The 18256-nt window shown below is 44.7% G+C and overlaps 1 protein-coding gene across 1 annotated transcript in view; it reads right to left on the reverse strand.

Moving 5' to 3' along the window:
* The window catches only part of PCLO (piccolo presynaptic cytomatrix protein), a 213992-nt gene that overhangs the window by 171756 nt on the left and 23980 nt on the right, over nt 1-18256 (reverse strand). Inside the window, exon 3 of the mRNA XM_060275141.2 lies at nt 12968-14341. Within this exon, the coding sequence (XP_060131124.2) occupies nt 12968-14341 (1374 nt within the window). The remainder of the gene's footprint in view (nt 1-12967; nt 14342-18256) is intronic.

Below are 18256 nucleotides of genomic sequence, written 5' to 3' on the forward strand. Positions count from 1 at the left end.
AAAATCTCACAAGATCAGGATTCAAGACACCTCAGAGAGAGAGAGAGAGAGAGAGAGGAGAGGGAGGGAGGGAGGGAGGGAAAAGTTTGTATATATGTACTCAAGCTTAACTTACAATTCATCCAGAGTCCATCTGAAAAGTCCAGTGAGCAATGGTTGAAGCCACGTATTACCATCCAGCTCTCCTACATCTCTACAGCAACTAATTTTCTCAATTTACTTTCCCCCAGTAAAGAGGATAATACATCTCAGCTCTAATGTGTGGTTTCCCGCGAATAGTGTGTTTTAGTAACTGCTTTTCTTTCAGTTCTAACACAGGCCTTTATTAGCCCATCCTATATAATAATGTCCATGTTGTCCCTGCGTCCAGATGTCCCGTGTGTCCCTGGGTCACTGCGCATGTGCCCCAGGGATACAGGGATTGGACAGCAGAGACTGCGCGCGCGCACTCTCCCCCCACTCTGCCTCCTCCAACCGCCGCTCCCGCCGGGGTGGAGGCCGGCGAAGGCCTCCTCACAACCCTCCCTGGCCGTGAGGAGCGGCGGTTGGAGGAGGCGGGGGGGAGAGTGCGCGCGTCCTTCCTGTCGGCGGCTGGGGGAGAGGAAGGAAGGAGGAGAAAGCGCCGCTTTCTCCTCCTCCGTTCCTGTCCCCCTGCCGCCGACAGCAAGGACGGGTCCCAGGGTTCGGAGAAGCGCTGCGCAAGCGCTTCTCCGAACCCTGGGATGTCTGCTTCCTGTCGGCGGCTGCGGGAGAGGAACGGAGAAGGAGAAAGCAGCGCTTTCTCCTCCTCCGTTCCTGTCCCCCTGCCGCCGACAGCAAGGACGGGTCCCAGGGTTCGGAGAAGCGCTGCGCAAGCGCTTCTCCGAACCCTGGGATGTCTGCTTCCTGTCGGCGGCTGCGGGAGAGGAACGGAGAAGGAGAAAGCAGCGCTTTCTCCTCCTCCGTTCCTGTCCCCCTGCCGCCGACAGCAAGGACGGGTCCCAGGGTTCGGAGAAGCGCTGCGCAAGCGCTTCTCCGAACCCTGGGATGTCTGCTTCCTGTCGGCGGCTGCGGGAGAGGAACGGAGAAGGAGAAAGCAGCGCGTTCTCCTCCTCCGTTCCTGTCCCCCTGCCGCCGACAGCAAGGACGGGTCCCAGGGTTCGGAGAAGCGCTGCGCAAGCGCTTCTCCGAACCCTGGGATATCTGCTTCCTGTCGGCGGCTGCGGGAGAGGAACGGAGAAGGAAAAAGCAGCGCTTTCTCCTCCTCCGTTCCTGTCCCCCTGCCGCCGACAGCAAGGACAGGTCCCAGGGTTCGGAGAAGCGCTGCGCAAGCGCTTCTCCGAACCCCAGGATTCTAGCGCCCGTTATTGAACGGGCTGAAAACCACTAGTTAGTAATAATGTCCTAAGGGACTCAGGTGGCGCTGTCGGTTAAACCACAGAGTCTAGGGCTTGCTGATCAGAAGGTCAGCGGTTCGAATCCCTGCAACTGGGTGAGCTCCCGTTACTCGGTCCCAGCTCCTGCCCACCTAGCAGTTCGAAAGCATATCAAAGTGCAAGTAGATAAATAGGTACCTTCCGGTGGGAAGGTAAATGGCGTTTCCGTGCACTGCTCTGGTTCGCCAGAAGCAGCTTTGTCATGCTGGCCACATGACCCGGAAGCTGTCTGCGGACAAACGCCGGCTCCCTTCGCCTATAGAGCGAGATGAGTGCCGCAACCCCAGAGTCGGACACAACTGGACCTGATGGTCAGGGGCCCCTTTACCCTTACCTTTAATAATGTCCTGGGAGAGGCCTCATTTGCAGTTTCATTCTGATTACTGACCTTTCAAGCCACAATGTGTGAAAACATCTTATGATACTCACTTGCATTATAGTCAGCAACTTACATTTCACATACAAATTTGGTGGTTACATTTTCCTTCTAACTCAGCTTGGCAGGCTTCAAATTCTTTGATGTGACAAGAATTGGTCATTCAATGCATAATTTTGTAATTGTTCATTAGTCCATTGTATAATATAGATAAACAGCCAGAACAAATTGGGACAGAGTTCATCTTGGGTGATTTCAGCTCTCAAAACACCAACACCTAGCCTTTCTGCTAGCTACAAATTTTAGAGATAGTTCTTAACTTCTGATGGAAACATGTTACAGATGAAGCCAGCCTAGAAGACACAAGCTTTACCTCAGTTATCCCTTTCTGTGGGTGGGAGGTTATAAGTTTGGTTTGGTTTACTGTTCTTTTTATTTTAGTATGTATTTTATGTTTTCAATTTTTTTAATGTTGTGAACCACCCTGTGATCTTTGGATATACAAATTAAGTAAATAATAACAATAATTTACTAATTACACGTAGGCCAATCTTTCTGCAAAACCTCAAACCAAAAAACACCAGGTGGCAGGCAAAGTACTGTACTGGGGCAAAATGTAAAGAGTCAAATTGCAAAAGCAACAGTCAAACGTACTGCCCCTCCCATTGGCTGAACATTCTCTGCACTATATTAGCCAGCAAAGAGAAAGAAAATGTTCTCAATATTTAACTGAATCCCACATTAAAAGGAGTGCAGATGAAGCCCCTACCCAATACAGTGGTACCTGTTCGTAACCCGAAAACGCCGTTTTTGTGCATGCGCAAAGCGCTATTTTCGCACTTTTGCACACGCGCCTAAAATACTTCCGGGTTTGTGCAGTTCATAACCCAGGTTGTTCGTAACCCGAGGTGTTCGCAACATAGCTGCCAAGTTTTCCCTTTTCTCGCGAGGAAGCCTATTCAGCATAAGGGAAAATCCCTTTAAAAAGGGATAACTTGGCAGCTATGGTTCGCAACCCAAGGTATGACTGTAGCACAACACACACACACACAGAGAGAGAGAGAGAGAGGGGGGGGGAATTCAGCTGCACTATGGGAGGCACTCAAGTGAAAGAAACTGAATGAAAAAGTTGGGCACTAGTATTGATGGTCCCTACACAGCAGACATAAGGGACGTGGGTGGTGCTGTGGGTTAAATCACAGAGCCTAGGGCTTGCCGATCAGAAGGTTGGCGGTTTGAATCCCCGCGACGGGGTGAGCTCCCTTTGTTTGGTCCTAGCTCCTGCCCACCTAGCAGTTCAAAAGCACATCAAAGCGCAAGTAGATAAATAGGTACCGCTCCGGCGGGAAGGTATGTGGCGTTTCCGTGCACTGCTCTGGTTCGCCAGAAGCGGCTTAGTCATGCTGGCCACATGACCTGGAAGCTCCCTCTGCCAATAAAGCGAGATGAGCGCCGCAACCCCAGAGTCGGTCACGACTGGACCTAATGGTCAGGGGTCCCTTTACCTTTACACAGCAGACATGGGTAGCAGGACTTAAAATGTATTAAAAGATCTTCCTCGTTTACAAAAACGCATGCACTGTCTCTTCCTTCAGGTTGTGTTTTCTACAAATCAGTTACATTTCTTGCGAGACATTAGTGTTATACGCAGTACAGTGGAACCTCGGTTTTCCAATGTAATCCGTTCGACTTCCAAAACAATCAAAAACTGGGGATCAAAGGGCTGGCTGCAAAGTCAGGGGGGGGGCAATCATATGCCAAATGCATTGTATTGTTTAATATCAACAACAGCCAGCAATTATAATATGCAAAATATATATAAGAAAATTGGGGGTGGGAAGCAACTGACCAAAAGTGAACAGGACAAACTGTGCAGCCGAAAAAAGGGGTTGAATGTAGAGCAGGGGTCAGCAAACTTTTCCAGCAGGGGGCCGGTCCACTGTCCCTCAGACCTTGTGCGGGGCCGGACTATATTTTGGGGGAAAAAAGAACAAATTCCTATCCCCACAAATAACCCAGAGATGCATTTTAAATAAAAGGACACATTCTACTCATGTAAAAACATGCTGATTCCTAGACTGTCCGCGGGCCGGATTTAGAAGGGGATTGGGCCGCATCCGGCCCCCAGGCCTTAGTTTGGAAACCCCTGTTTTCAGTTATCATATGGCTAGAGGATATAGTCTAGAAATGTCTATTCTACTAGCAACTGGCCTCCAGGTTCTCTGCCAAAAGTCTTTCATGTCACTTGTTCATCTCCATCACTGGTTTTGAACCCAGAACCTCCTTTGCGCAAAGCAAGTGTTCTGCTGTCGAGTTCTCTTCCACGATTTCTGATTTCTCAATCACCTCAGAAGGCATCAGGTTAATGGGAAGTCCCCAGTGGCTGAAGCAGACTCCGGAGTGGCCCTTTCAAGATGCTCAAACTATAAACAAGGATGCTAATGTTTTCTGGCAGGTTGTCTATTCCTTCAAAAGCTAGGTGCCAAGCAATTCAGCAGGTGGAAATCTCCCAGAAAAGGTTCACCTGTTGAAAATCAGTTTCTGGTGCAGTTGTTAAAGACAAAGGGAGCTTTGCAGGCAGAAGGAGGTAAACTAACTGTAAATGCTAGCAAAGCCGCCTGCATTTATTTCACAAGCACATCTGTGGTTGTCCCTGGGTACATCAGCAAACTAAATAGAATATTCTAAGACTTCAATAGCTATACAAGTACATCAACTCTGATAAAAGAACCTGATTGAATCATTTCAAATTTTGCTGAGGCATGCTTTCTCAGATTGCATTTTTCTGTTCCAAATCATATCAGGTTCATTGTAGACTATGGCGGCGGCGGCAGCTCTTTGCTGTATGTTTGAAAAGTAGAGGAAAAATGAATAAATATTTATTCATTTCATTCCCATACCGGTATGTATTCTCATCTTTCCCTTCAAATAGCTTCAAGGTAAAAACAGTAAAGTAATGGCTTTAAGAATAATATGTGTGTGAATCGGAATCTAAAAAGATAACAGTAGCACAATGCATTTCAAATGTCTTTGACTTGGTTCCTAAAAACCAGAAGGGAATTAGGCCTGTTGACTTGATGAGGCAGCAGATAACAGATATAAAAGTCCATTCCAGAAAAGACCTAACAGAGAAGATGGACTGTTAGAATTGCTTCTGAGAAGGAGGATACATGAAACAACTTTGCTCCAACTCTCAATATAGGAGGTTTAAATCTTCCCCATTGTTTCCATTTTCCTTCTCTGACTCCAGAGAAATGCACACATATTGTTAACCTCACAGCTATCAATTATAGCACCCTTGCCTTTAAGCAGATCACTCCACTGTAATTTTACAACATCTTCTATTGAATTGGAGTTTGGTAAATATAGGTTTTTCCTGTACAGATTTAATCATGTGATCTTTCTTTCTTTCTTTCTTTCTTTCTTTCTTTCTTTCTTTCTTTCTTTTTTAAAAATAGTGGTTGCTATGTCAAAGAGGAAGCCCTCTCCTGCAACATTAAATTGCAAGGGGGTAGAATTATGAATCCATTTTTTAATAATGATGATGAAGTAAACCTGCCAAGAGCCAATGATAAGACAGAGAAAAATAGAATGGAGGGAGGTCAACCACTCTCCTCATGATTCAGCAGCATCCATTAGTTTAACAAGTCTATAAATAATTGTGTGTTGACAGGCGGAAATCCTCACCACAAGTTCTGCAAATCACTAGATCAAGAAGTTCAAAGCAGGACTGAGCATCCACATTATCTCCATAGCATCTTTTGAGTGTTAATAGTGCTTCACATATATTATCTTTGAAAATCTGTACATTTGTAAGGTAATTCAGAATTATCTAATTACTGAAACTGCAAGACCGAGCAGCTGAAAGACAGAGAGTCTTGCCACAAGTTCAAAAGCACGTCAAGTGCAAGTAGATAAATAGGTACCGCTCCAGCGGGAAGGTAAACAGTGTTTTCGTGCACTGCTCTGGTTCGCCAGAAGTGGCTTAGTCATGCTGGTCACATGACCCGGAAGCTGTCTGTGGACAAACGTCAGCTCCCTCAGCCTATAGAGCGAGATGAGTGCCGCAACCCCAGAGTCGTCCACGACTGGACCTAACGGTCAGGGGTACCTTGACCTTTTAATGCGGAGCTGGTGCGTTGAGGGGACAGGCAGGAATTGCATGCGCTTGCTCCCCCGCATGAGATAGGCCACACAGGGTGAAGCATCTGGTCTGGCTCTTAGTTTGACCCTAAGCAGGGACACAACAGCACTCAGTCTTCTGCTTAAACATTAGTATAACACTGGTTTTCTGGTTTTTTGACACCGTTGTTCTGTCTAATTCAATAAACATGCAGATCCCTTTGGCTTCATTAGACATAGGAATTGTCAGATTCAGCTTTATCTTCATGTCAGATTGTGTTATCATTTATCTAAAGGTGTATTTGTTTTCCATACATAGAAGATGGTCCTTCAGGCAGTCTGCATTTTAGTCAATTTGCCTGTCATTATTCATGACAATGCATATTACAGTGTTAATGAGCATGTGATTGAGATGTCTGTCAGATATACTGCAGCCTCTGCAAGTATCCGATGTTGCATTTTCCATCTTTTAATGACTATTTGTTTTTAAACAGTCCTTTCATTACCTCCCTCAGAAGTTGACAGCTTATCATGGCAAGTATTTTAGGTTGAAGCAGAACTGGCAAAGAGAATGAAGGCTGCATCTACATTAGAAACCTAAATTGATTTAGCTGCCATAGCTTCCTTGTAAAAAAAACAAAAAAAAACCTTAACTTTGGGGAAACAAAATAAAACAATTCCTTCCAGCAGCACCTTAGAGACCAACTAAGTTTGTCATTGGTATGAGCTTTCATGTGCATGCACACTTCTTCAGATACCTGATACTTCTGGTGCTGCTGGAATGATTTTTTAAAAAATTTTGTTTCAACTACGTCAGACCAACACGGCTACCTACCTATAACCTTAACTTAGGGGATATACATTCCTGTATGGAGGCTGGAGCTCTTTCAAAGAGAATTCTCTAAAAACATTTTCTAAAAACTTCCGATTTCCCATGTGAAAATCACTTGGATAGCATTCCTATACAGTGGTGCGTCGCTAGACGAATTTAATTCATTCCAGGACTCAATTTGTCCTACGAAAAATTGTCTAGCGAGTCCCGGTTTCCCACAGGAATGCATTGAAACTTAATCAATGCGTTCCTATAGGCTCCAGGGGACTGGCGGCGGGGAAGGCAGGCAGGCAGGCGCTTGCTCTCTTGCCTGCCTTCCCCACTGCCTGTCACACGAAGATCGGCGGGTGCTGCTTGCTGGGGCTTGTCAACCCCGGCAAGCAGCACCCACCGATCTTCGGCTCTGTCCCCCGGCTGTGTGACAGGTGGGGTGGGGGAAAGGCGGAGGAACAATCCGTTCCTCCGCCTTTCCCCCACCCCGCCCGACAGAGCCGGGATCGGACGAGGGTCTTCCCACGCTAGTGTTCCGCTTGTCTCTGCCGGTTGCCCCTCACTGCTCACGGCAACCGGCAGAGACCAGCAGAACACAAAGGGGAACCAGCTGCAGCGCGGAAAGAAGGCAAAGGAAGATCAGCTGAGAGGCGCTGACAGCTCATCTTCCTTTGCCTTCTTCCCACACTATAGCTTGTTCCCCTTTCGCTAGAGGAATGCCCTGTAGGTTTTGTGATCGGAGCAGTGGCCATAGAAAACCTCATCGTCTAGTGAGGCAACCTCCGATCGCAAAATCTCTTCGTTAAGCGAAAAATTCGTCAAACAGGGCATTCGTCTAGCGAGGCACCACTGTATATATAAAAGGATATCAACTACTTAGTGTTTACCTATTCACACTGAACTGTGCGCATGTAGGTAGCATACAGCCATTCTGTTCCTTCATGATATCAGAAGTGGCTCTCCCAGTTGCCAACAGAGCAGTGCTGGCTTGCCAGATGTGGTGTCAATACCACTTAGCAGATGCGGGAAGACTGGGGCAGCACAGGTGAGCCACTGGGTTAGTGGAGGCAGGGCCAGCGCACTGGGAGAAGATGCAAGAAATTGTGCCCTTCCACAAAACAGACCAGACTGGTGGGCTGGGAGATGTATATTGTGATTTAGCCTATGTGTTATGCGTGAGAACTGTGATTGCATCTCCAATATATATTTTTCTTCTTCTAAAACCAACTGGGGAGAACAGTGGGGATTGGGCCATGATGCAGAGGGAGGGTTAAGTCCTCCCCACTATGCCAAATCTCCAATACGAAATACATCCACACAAACACTCTGCTAGTTGGAGAAGGAAAAGCATAAAGTCTTCCCTTCTGTGACCAGTAACATTGGTGGCATTTTAAGATGATTCGCACTGTAGAATCAACATAGGGAAAAGGTAGAAGTCACGATCCCAATACATTCCCCTCTACGGGTCAGGTCTTAAGGACAAGGAGAATATGCTTGGAATTCAAGTCCCAGATCTCACAAATTATGTGCAGTTTGGCTCTTAGCTGTGTGTTTGCAAGGGCTCTGATGAAGATGGAGGGCTTCTTACTGAACAGAGATTCTCCTCCTTTTGATATTGGGGCCAGCAGCAAAAAAATAATTTTCATGGTATAACAGTGCATGCAGCTTTGAGATCAGGTTTCAATTTAACTATTTTCACTGATTCCAAAGAGGAATTTGAACCAGGAAATCTTTCAAATTCTGTAATCCTTCCTCCCGATTTATTTCTTTAAACACGCCTAATACATTCAGTTTATCCTTTCCTTTGGCACAATAACTAGATTAATTCCAAACAAATAGCCGCCTTAAAAAGACACACACAGTGCCAGGAACTAAACAAAAATAAAACAGAAGACCAACATATGGTGCACTGAGTCCTGACCTAAAAAGACTAGAGAATACAACAGCCACATCCCAACTCAACCTTTAAAATGTGATTAATGATTACCATAACCATTTTTTAAACTAGAAAGCAATGGTACTATATTTGAGGGTTGTTTACGTTTTTAAAAAGAAAAACCCTGTGAATTGATCAATAGTAATAAATAATACTTTAAACCCGTAACAACTGGGTGTCTTTAGGAAATCCTTACCCCACCCCACAACAATAAGAACAGTGTTCCCCAGATAGAAGGGGGAGCTACACAGACAATTCCAAATGTTATATTTCTTATGTAACAGTGCCAGAATAATAATACAATAATTATAATTTATTATTTATACCCCACCCATCTGGCTGGGTTTCCCCCAGCCACTCTGGGCGGCTTCCAACAAGACATTAAAACACAATGATCTATTAAACATAGAACAAAATTATGTTAATAATATTATTTTTCTTCCAAGTCAAAAGTCCAAGATTCCCTTCTTTCAAATACACTCATTATTTGCCGATCTGAGATCTCAAAGCAGATCTCAGATGGGCAAATAATCCCTACGCACAATGAGACAAGTCTGCCCGTACCAAGTCAGCTGGCTCTCCCTTCAAAATTCCAGGAGGTGATGAGTTGCCCAAAGCAACCGAGCCAGCTTCACAGCTGAGCACCGAGTCTCGATATCCCTTTTCCAAATCCACTATCACCACTATAATGATTTCACAAGGCAAACAAGGCAGCCCACTGTGACTTTGACATCCGCTTGCCCAAGTCAGAACAAAGACAACTTCCTTTCATTTGGCTTGATTGTAATCCAAGCAGCCCCGTGACACAGGTCACTGTAATTCACATTAGTTTTGGACTAAATTGTGTTTTCACTCTGAGGAAAGCACGTTTTCTCATTTGAAAGTTAAATTTCTGAAAGTGAACAGCCAGTTCCTAATTACTAAACAAGTATCACGCTTGCACAAGAGTGCACCTCTCAAAACAGTTTGTATAATATCATAGAATCAGAGAATTGTAGAGTTGGGAGGAACCCTCTGCAATGCAGGAATCTCAACTAAAACATCCATGGCAGATTGGATACAGGCAGCCCCCTGTTAACACGGGGGTTATGTTCTGAGGCACCGTGTGAGTCAGAGAAATCACATAGAATTGAAACCCATTGAAAAAGCCTGCAAACACCCTGCCTCGCCCCATTCTGCCCTTTTAGTGACGTTTCAGGAAAATCTTTATGACGTTTCCAGGTCACTTCTGGGCTTGGCGCGATGCACAGATACTCAGTCTTGCAAAAACTGGATGCGTGTAAATGCGGAGCTGCCAGCAAATAAAAATCAGATTGTTGTTAATAGATCATAGATAAGGAGATGCACAATTGTACTGATTTCTTGTTTTTAAATTATTAGTTTCCCCCCTATGTTTGTGCTGTTCTCATTTTACCTGAATAAGGCAGGGTTTAAATAAATATGTAATCTTAAATATGTGATCATGCCAGCCTCACCACCTCCACTCCAGCTTCTTCTGTGGCCTAAAGGCAGCAGGATGAACCCAGTGGTGGAGGAACCCTCTCCAGCACCTGGGGAGGGACGCCGAGCAGCAGGGCGAACCACCCAGTGGCGCAGGCACGATGTCCGTACGGACTGCGCCCGTGCGGCAGCCCCTACGGACACCTGCGTGAGCGGCAGCCCATACGGACGCCACACGAGCGGCGCCCCTACCTTGGCCGCTCTACAGCTGGGGGGAGGCAGTGGGCCCCTCCAGAGTGGTACCCAGGGCGGCCCGCCCTCCATTCCCCTTCGTACGCCCCTGCAAGGAACCCAGCAGCTAACAGCAGTGCCAGCTCAACTCACGTCAATTCTGACTTGGATTCTTTACTTACAGGTGCACTGGAAGGCTGAGGAAGGCTCATCAGGCAGGGTCCTTTGCTGCCTTGTCACAAGCAGGGGAAGTGGTGTCTGAACAATTTCACAAAAACCTGCCTTTTTTAAAAAAAAATTAACGAAACCCAAAACAGATTTCAAATTTGGTTCTTTAGATTGCATCCTTTAAAACTGATCCTCGGCACCCATGCTCTGTGAGGCATTTTGTTAGCTAGGTTTTGTTTTAAGGAATAAAACATCTCCTCATCAACCCATCACAGGCAAGTTAGATTTTTTCCTATCCCTGTAATCCACTGACAGTTAGATTTCCCCTTTAGTTTTTATTATGCAATTTCCCCCGAAGGTAGCCAAATTCTGTGCTAGAGTCATAAAAATTCGGTCTAATCTAATTAGCAGTGTCCAAATATCTTCAGAACATCTTCAGGACTAGCTAAAGAGGACCCAGTGTTATTAATTGCTGTAGTCTACCTCCCTAAGTAGTAACACTCCTTTTAATCAGTTTTCTTTTAAACAATTGTTAAAACCTATATTTATTGCCTATTTTTAGATTATTACTGTTTTTCTTTTATTGTTTTATGTATTGCATATTTATGTGTGCTGGTCAAGAACCGTAATAAATCAATCAATGCAATTTCCCCTTAATATGATTATCATCACCATGGTCATCAGCAACAACAGCTGCAACTAGTATGCATGTTCAAGCACCTTCCCAGCAGGGAACCCAACCCTGCAAACCCCAAACTGTAATTAATCCACTGTAATTAATCAACCACACAAAGTCAATATTGTTTAGGTTTCCATTGGCATCACTGCACAAAATGGTCACTGCCGCGGTGTTTCATTTGTGAGCATCTGCAGCTGCTGTGTTTCCTCCTTCCACGTGTGCTAAAAATAGAACTACCTTCACTGCAAGTCCACAGGACGGCTAATTAAGGAGTTAGTAAACAGTGTTCCTCCCTGCTGGGCGAATCATTGGGTAAGAACATTGGTTACGATTCATGATAATCCATCCGAGTTCATATGGGCCTTTGAAATCTATAAATTCTCATTTATTAAATCATCAGCTGTTTGCTTTTTAGACAACCTGGCATTAAGGTAAATATAAATCAGATGGTTGGTTTAATCAGAAACCAAAACCTCTTATTTCATATGGAAGCCATTAAACAATAGGCTCGGAGTTGACATGTAAATCAACATTTGTGTTTTAAACATCAGCTCATAATCTTTTTCTGTTTCTCTTCATAGAGGTTGTTTCAAGTTGAAAAGATTCCTGGCCTGCTACGAATGGACAATGACATTTCACTGGCGAGAATAATACATCTGTGTTCTCTCTCATGTGCCAGCCTTAGGCTTATGGAAGGATGTGCCGAAAAGTCAGCTGATGTTCCTGTTTCTTTGCTTCCAGGTAATGGGTACAGTGGCCCTAAACTAGCCAATGAGAGAAAGGGTATATGCTCTACTGTTTAAGGCATAGTACCTTCTAACTCAGAGCTCACAAACCAAAGTCTTTGGGTGTTTCACAAACCATCCCAAACCATATGTAATCAAAGATCAACCAACGTTCTGCAAAACAAGTCCCACAAGACTTAAATTAAACATATCCAGCTACTCAATGGTCAACTCAAACCAGGACAATTTCAAAGCCAAAGAGATCAAACAAGAATCAGCAGAAATAAAACAGGATAATGTTAAGGGGCTGCAAGAACAAAAGGGGACTTTCAAATTGGCTTCTGCCAAAATAGCTGCAAAGCTGCCAGTCATTTTTAGCTTCAAAATCTAGGAAAGATATATCAAATTTAATTTTTTTTTTAAAAAAAACTGCCTCAGTTGGAAGCAGGAAGTTCATTTTACAAGACCATATTTTGCTTACCATCTACAACATTTCCCAAACACAAAAAGTAAGGTGCAAAATGCAAGAAGGGGAAAAACACAGGAAGCTGTTCTACATGTCACTTTTTCAAGCACTATGCTGAAATTGGAAAGACATCAGACAAGTAAGTAAATAAACTGCAGGCATCCGTCACCCAGTTTTGCAGTAAGTGAATCTAAAGCAAGCACTCTTGCCATCCTAGCCTGGCAGATTACAGAAGATAAAATAGTCCCTAAGCGTAGCCTTTTTCTCTTCTGCATTTACACATTTGAAGCTGTTGAAACTTCATAGTGAAACTGCATACAGATACCGTGTTTCTCCAAAAATAAGACACCGTCTTATATTTATGGGTATTAAAAACTTTTCAAAAAGAGCAAAACACAAAAAGAATGGCTAGCAGACCCATATACTTACAGTGCAATTGTATGCATGCCTACATGGAAACATTCTACACTGAACTGAATGGGGCTTACTCCCAAGAAGACTGATCAAATGTTCTTCTGTATTCAAGGCTTACGAAACAGTGGTTCACAAAAATATTAATGCGAAATAAAATACTGGTGTTGCCTACCTCGGTCATGTGCGGCATTGGGTTAAATCCACAGAGATTGCACACGGTGTTCTGGCATTCCGTACACGTATTATAGTTGGGAGGATCCTTAGAACCAACATTTAGCTCAGTTTTACAGAGAGGACAAGAAGACGCTGGCTGCGAAGGATGCTTCGTTTTTGGTGCCTCCGCACTTTGCTTAGCTTCAATAGCTGGAGGCTTGGTGTCTTTGGCAGGCAAAGCCTTCTTCCCCGTGTCTGTTTCCTTAACCGTGGAGCCACCATCAGCTTTGGGTGGCTCTGATTTTTCTGCCACAGGAGGCCTCGTTTCTTTCTTCACAGGTGTTGCTTTGGGAGATGGCTGGGATTGGCGGGTATCCTTTTGTGGGGCAGGAGGCTGTGCTCCAGGAGGGGGTTGCTTCGAGGGGGACCCAGATGGAGGACCCTGTGGTTGAGCTCCTGGCTGGCCTGCTGTGGAGATTAAATTGGAAGCCTGGCTGAAAATGGAAGCACCAAATCCAAACAGCTTCCCGGTGACTCTTTCTTGAGGGGTTGTTGGCTGTGGTTTGGGAGCATCCATGATTCCTCCAACGTTCAGGCTGAATAATCTAGATTGTTCTGGGGCTTTGGGAGGTGGCTGAGCTTGCGGCTGAGCCTGGGTGGGTTTGGGCCCCGTGGTGCCTTGTTGCCCTTTGGGAGCCTGCTTGGCGTCTGGCTTAGGAGCCGCCTGGGGTTGCCTTTTCTTGGGGTCTTCTTTCACCTCACCTGGTTCACCTACCTTCTGAGCCTTAGAATCCAACCCAGGTTGAGGCTGAGGAACAAGTTTGGGATCCGACTTCTGATGAGACACTTGAGACGAAGTTTTGGAATCTGGAGGAGCAGCTTTATCTACAGGTGGAGGTGTGTCTTGAGATGACTTAGCAGGCTCCGACCTCTGAGTTTGTGCCACTTTCTGTTGAGCGAGTGCAGCTTTCGGGCCAGGTGAATCTTGTTTGGTATCTGATGGCGGTGTAGGCACAGCATCGCTTGTGGGTTTCTGAGTACTGCCTTGCTTCTGTTTGTCTTCAACCAATGGCGGCTTGGCCTGCTCAGATTTGGGGGCCGGTTCTGTTGGCTGAGTTTCAGCAGAGGGAAGTTTGGGTTTTGCAGGAGGAGAACTGGGCACGGTTGGCTGTTTTATTTGTGTTGGTGGTTTTTTGTGTTCAGGTGACTGGGTAGCATCAGGTTTTAGAGGAACGTCTTTATTCTGTGTAGATTGCTGTGCCTTGGAAACAGGTTTGCTTGCTGCAGTTGGAGCAGGCATCTTTTGTTTGGGTGGTCCAGGGCCAGGACCTGGAGCCAAATCACCGCCTAAAGCTCTCTGCATCTGGCAGTTTAAACAAAGCCATTCTCTAATCTGTAAGGGAATGGAAAAAGATTAAATAGCCAGATAGAATCACATCATGAATAGTGAAAACATCCTGTTTTAAAGGGGAGAGTAGCCCAGCTGATCACATCCACATTCTGCTTTTAAAGTTTTCAAATTACTTAAGTAGTGTGATTACTGCATTCCCCCCATACATGTCCGGTACCCATTAACTGCTTCATGTCAGCTGATCAATTTCTCACCTGCTCAATAATCACAATTTTATAATTTGTTTGGCTTTGTCCCAAACAGTGCAGATAAAGAATTCCTTCAGTAGCACCTTAAAGACCAACTAAGTTTATATTTTGGTATGAGCTTTCGTGTGCATGCACACTTCTTCAGATACACTTGAAACAGAAGGGTCTGACTCTTCTGTTTCAAGTGTATCTGAAGAAGTGTGCATGCACATGAAAGCTCATACCAAAATAAAAACTTAGTTGGTCTTTAAGGTGCTACTGAAGGAATTTTTAAATTTTGCTTCGACTCAGACCAACATGGCTACCTACCTGTAACTAGTGCAGATAAAGATTTAGATAAATAAAATAAACAACTTGGGCAAACTTAACCCACTCCTGATTATGTGTTTTGCACATTCGTGTGATTTACATTTCCCCTCATGTTATTTGTCATCTAATGAAAAACTCCATGAAGCTCTAAATCCAGCTCTAAAACTGATACCTCTGATTTTAAGGGACAGTCTTCAATGAAAAGAAAATGCAACTCCTGTAACTAAACACTCAAAGACCGTATTAAATAAACCTTTTGCTTCTTCAAAATTTTAGATATAGTGTGACATTCTTTCTGTCTTAATTAATCCCATTGAAACTTCTGCTTTCGGCACAAAATATTTCAGTGGTAGTATTTGAATACTGAAATGTTCAAGAAGACAACTACTGCACAAGTAAGATGTGGCACCTTAACACCTGTAATACAAAATGAAAAACACCTGTGGTAGCTTTAAGTTAACACATATTGCAAACCAATCTGCTCTTGCTTTTGTTTGGAACTAGCATGTTCTTTCAGTTGACTGTATATCTGCATATATGACGTTCAATCACATGTATTCACAGGAAAAGTCATGTTTGCTTTGTGGGAGGCAAGAGGCCATGTACCCTCCTGTCACAAAGGCCTAAGGCCACTGACGAAAAGGAACTGGAAATCTGCCATAGAATTTGTGTTTGATAAGCACTGCCCAGAGAGACAAACCTTTTCCACCCTCATCTTCATCCATAATATGAGAGTAACATTCATCTCCAATGTCTATGGGACACATGAGATGCATTGAGTACCCTCAAGTCATAAAAAAGAAAGAAGTCCTGCCAGGGCAAGCCTCTCCCACCTCCGCCAGCCAGGGAAGAAGGGATAAATGAAGGTCTAAATCAGGACCAAGGGTGGAAGGGTACCAGCAGAACCTCCTATTTGCCAAGAGGTGGCCGGAGAGGCGGCCGGAGAGGTGGCAGAGCCAGCCTGGTGGTGCATTCCTTGGAGGCCAGATCTGCTGCCCCTGTGGATCCTGCCACCTGAAGCAGTTGCCTCATCTTGCCTCATGGGTAGGCCAGTCCTAAGTCTGGCACATCTCCCAGCTACATGTTTCCAAAGGCAATATAGCGGGGAGGGAATTGTAAAACAATACAGTGAACGTAAGGGTTAAAAAGATATGTGTCATATGTGCTTCAGCCAGCAAGAGGATTAATACTGGGATTTGAGAGATTAACCTGTCTGACCTAAAATGGAATCTACTACACTTCCTGCCGGCGATTAAATTCCAGATCACATGATCTCACTGTGGTAGTAAGTTGCTGTTGCTAAGCAACAGTCACACTGGTGCGCATGAATGACTGCAGTTGATAGCTGTAGCGATGTGGATTTAATGCATTATTACTATGTATTAAAAGTATACATCCTAATATCACAGGGTAGTTGTAATCCTTTGCTTCTCGCAGTGGGAGAACCGCCAGAAGGCCCTCCATTAAATACATGGCGATGTGGGCTGGCCTGGTGCATGCATAGGTCCTCGGCTGGCTTCCTGACAATACGCCAAGGAGTCCTCTACAGGCCCTATGCAATATATGTTCAGTTAGAAACAAATCTCTGAGGGGACAAATTCAAGTGATTGCTTTGCATCAGATGAAGGAGGTCAAGTGGGGTGAAGGATAGCATGGAAAAGCTAGCCGTAGCACAACATTTCAGAAGCATTTTGGTGCACAAAGAGAGGAATAAACAAACCGGGAAGGGGGGGGGGAATCCAGGTGGGGTTTTACATGAAAATTAGCCTGTCTTTGCTTTTAAAAATAGTCCAATGAAAGTGTTTTGTATTCATCTCTTGTCATGAGCAACTATCCACTTGAGACAACCGTTAACTCTGGGCTGGGATGTGCAACCACATCAAGATGAAAGATGCAGCCAGCTGGTTCAAAGGGGCATAAATGAGCATTATGGTGTAGGTATCAGACCCACATCTGTACTGTATACACAGCTGAAAGCCTGGTATATATCTCCTTTGCAGGAACAGGAGTCAGACAATTGTATGTACTACAGATAGTAGTTTAAAAAGGTAAAGGGACCCCTGACCATTAGGTCCAGTCGTGACCGACTCTGGGGTTGCGCGCTCATCTCGCATTATTGGCCAAGGGAGCCGGCGTATAGCTTCCAGGTCATGTGGCCAGCATGACAAAGCTGCTTCTGGCGAACCAGAGCAGCACATGGAAACGCCGTTTACCTTCCCGCTGTAGCGGTTCCTATTTATCTACTTGCATTTTGACATGCTTTCGAACTGCTAGGTTGGCAGGAGCTGGGACCAAGCAACGGGAGCTCACCCCGTCACAGGGATTCAAACCGCTGACCTTCTGATCAGCAAGCCCTAGGCTCAGTGGTTTAACCACAGCGCCACCTGGGTCCCTTAGATAGTAGTTTAGGCTTCATCTAAACTACCCGTAAGCTGGCCAAACACCAAGACCCCAGTCCTGGAACTTCTTTTCCATGTCAGGGCTTTAAAGTTCCCATAGCATGCATTAGGTGGTACTCTTGTTTTCCTGTACCTGCAGGCTTCACCAATTAATAACCCTATCCATTGACTATAGGATTAGAAAGTCAGTTTGTAGCTGAGATTATGGCCTCTGTTAGGACTGAGCTGTGTCATTTCTAGTTTTACGAATTGCAACAGAAATTAGCAATAGTATAGCTGTTGTGATGAAGAGTGGCAGGCAAAAGCTAGTGGTGTGTTCATTTCTCTGTTTCTTTTTCTTGCCTGGGTTTTATATGTTAATATTTTTGTTATAGGCAAGTGAGACATTGTGGGCAGAGAGGCTCCCTATAAAGATACTTCCACTGGTTTTTCAAACCATACATAACAAGAGTTCCCAAGTGGTTTGGTGGAGTTCATATTCTTCACCCCACTTGCAAAAGCTTATGGCTGGATTTCCAGAGAAAGAATTTTGACCAGTTTGGTTTCATACTTCAGGATACAAACTGACTTAAATGATGGTAAAGCAACAGTTTACCCGGTGCACGCTAGAACCACCATAATATATGTACCGTGTTTCTCATATTATAAGACACGTCTTATATTTATTTTTTCCTCAAAAAAACACACTATGGCTTATTTTCAAGGGATGTCTTATTTTTTTCCTCCTCCTCCTGCCGTGGCCGGCATTGCTGCTGCGCTTATCACTATGTCTTATTTTCGGGGTATGGCTTATATTCCTTGAATGCTTAAAAATCCTGCTATGGCTTATTTTATGGGTATGTCTTAAAATATGAGAAACAGGGTATTATGAAAATATACTGAGAGGGGCTAACAAAGAATCTTCCACAACATCCTGTAATCAGAAGGCAACCTGATTGGTGGAAGTATCTAATTCCTCTATGCCTTTTCCTAAATAACAGGCTCAGCACACTTCAATTGAT

This window comes from Zootoca vivipara, chromosome 5 (assembly GCF_965207765.1).
Source record: "Zootoca vivipara chromosome 5, rZooViv2.hap1.1, whole genome shotgun sequence".
NCBI classification, from domain to species: Eukaryota; Metazoa; Chordata; class Lepidosauria; order Squamata; family Lacertidae; genus Zootoca; species Zootoca vivipara.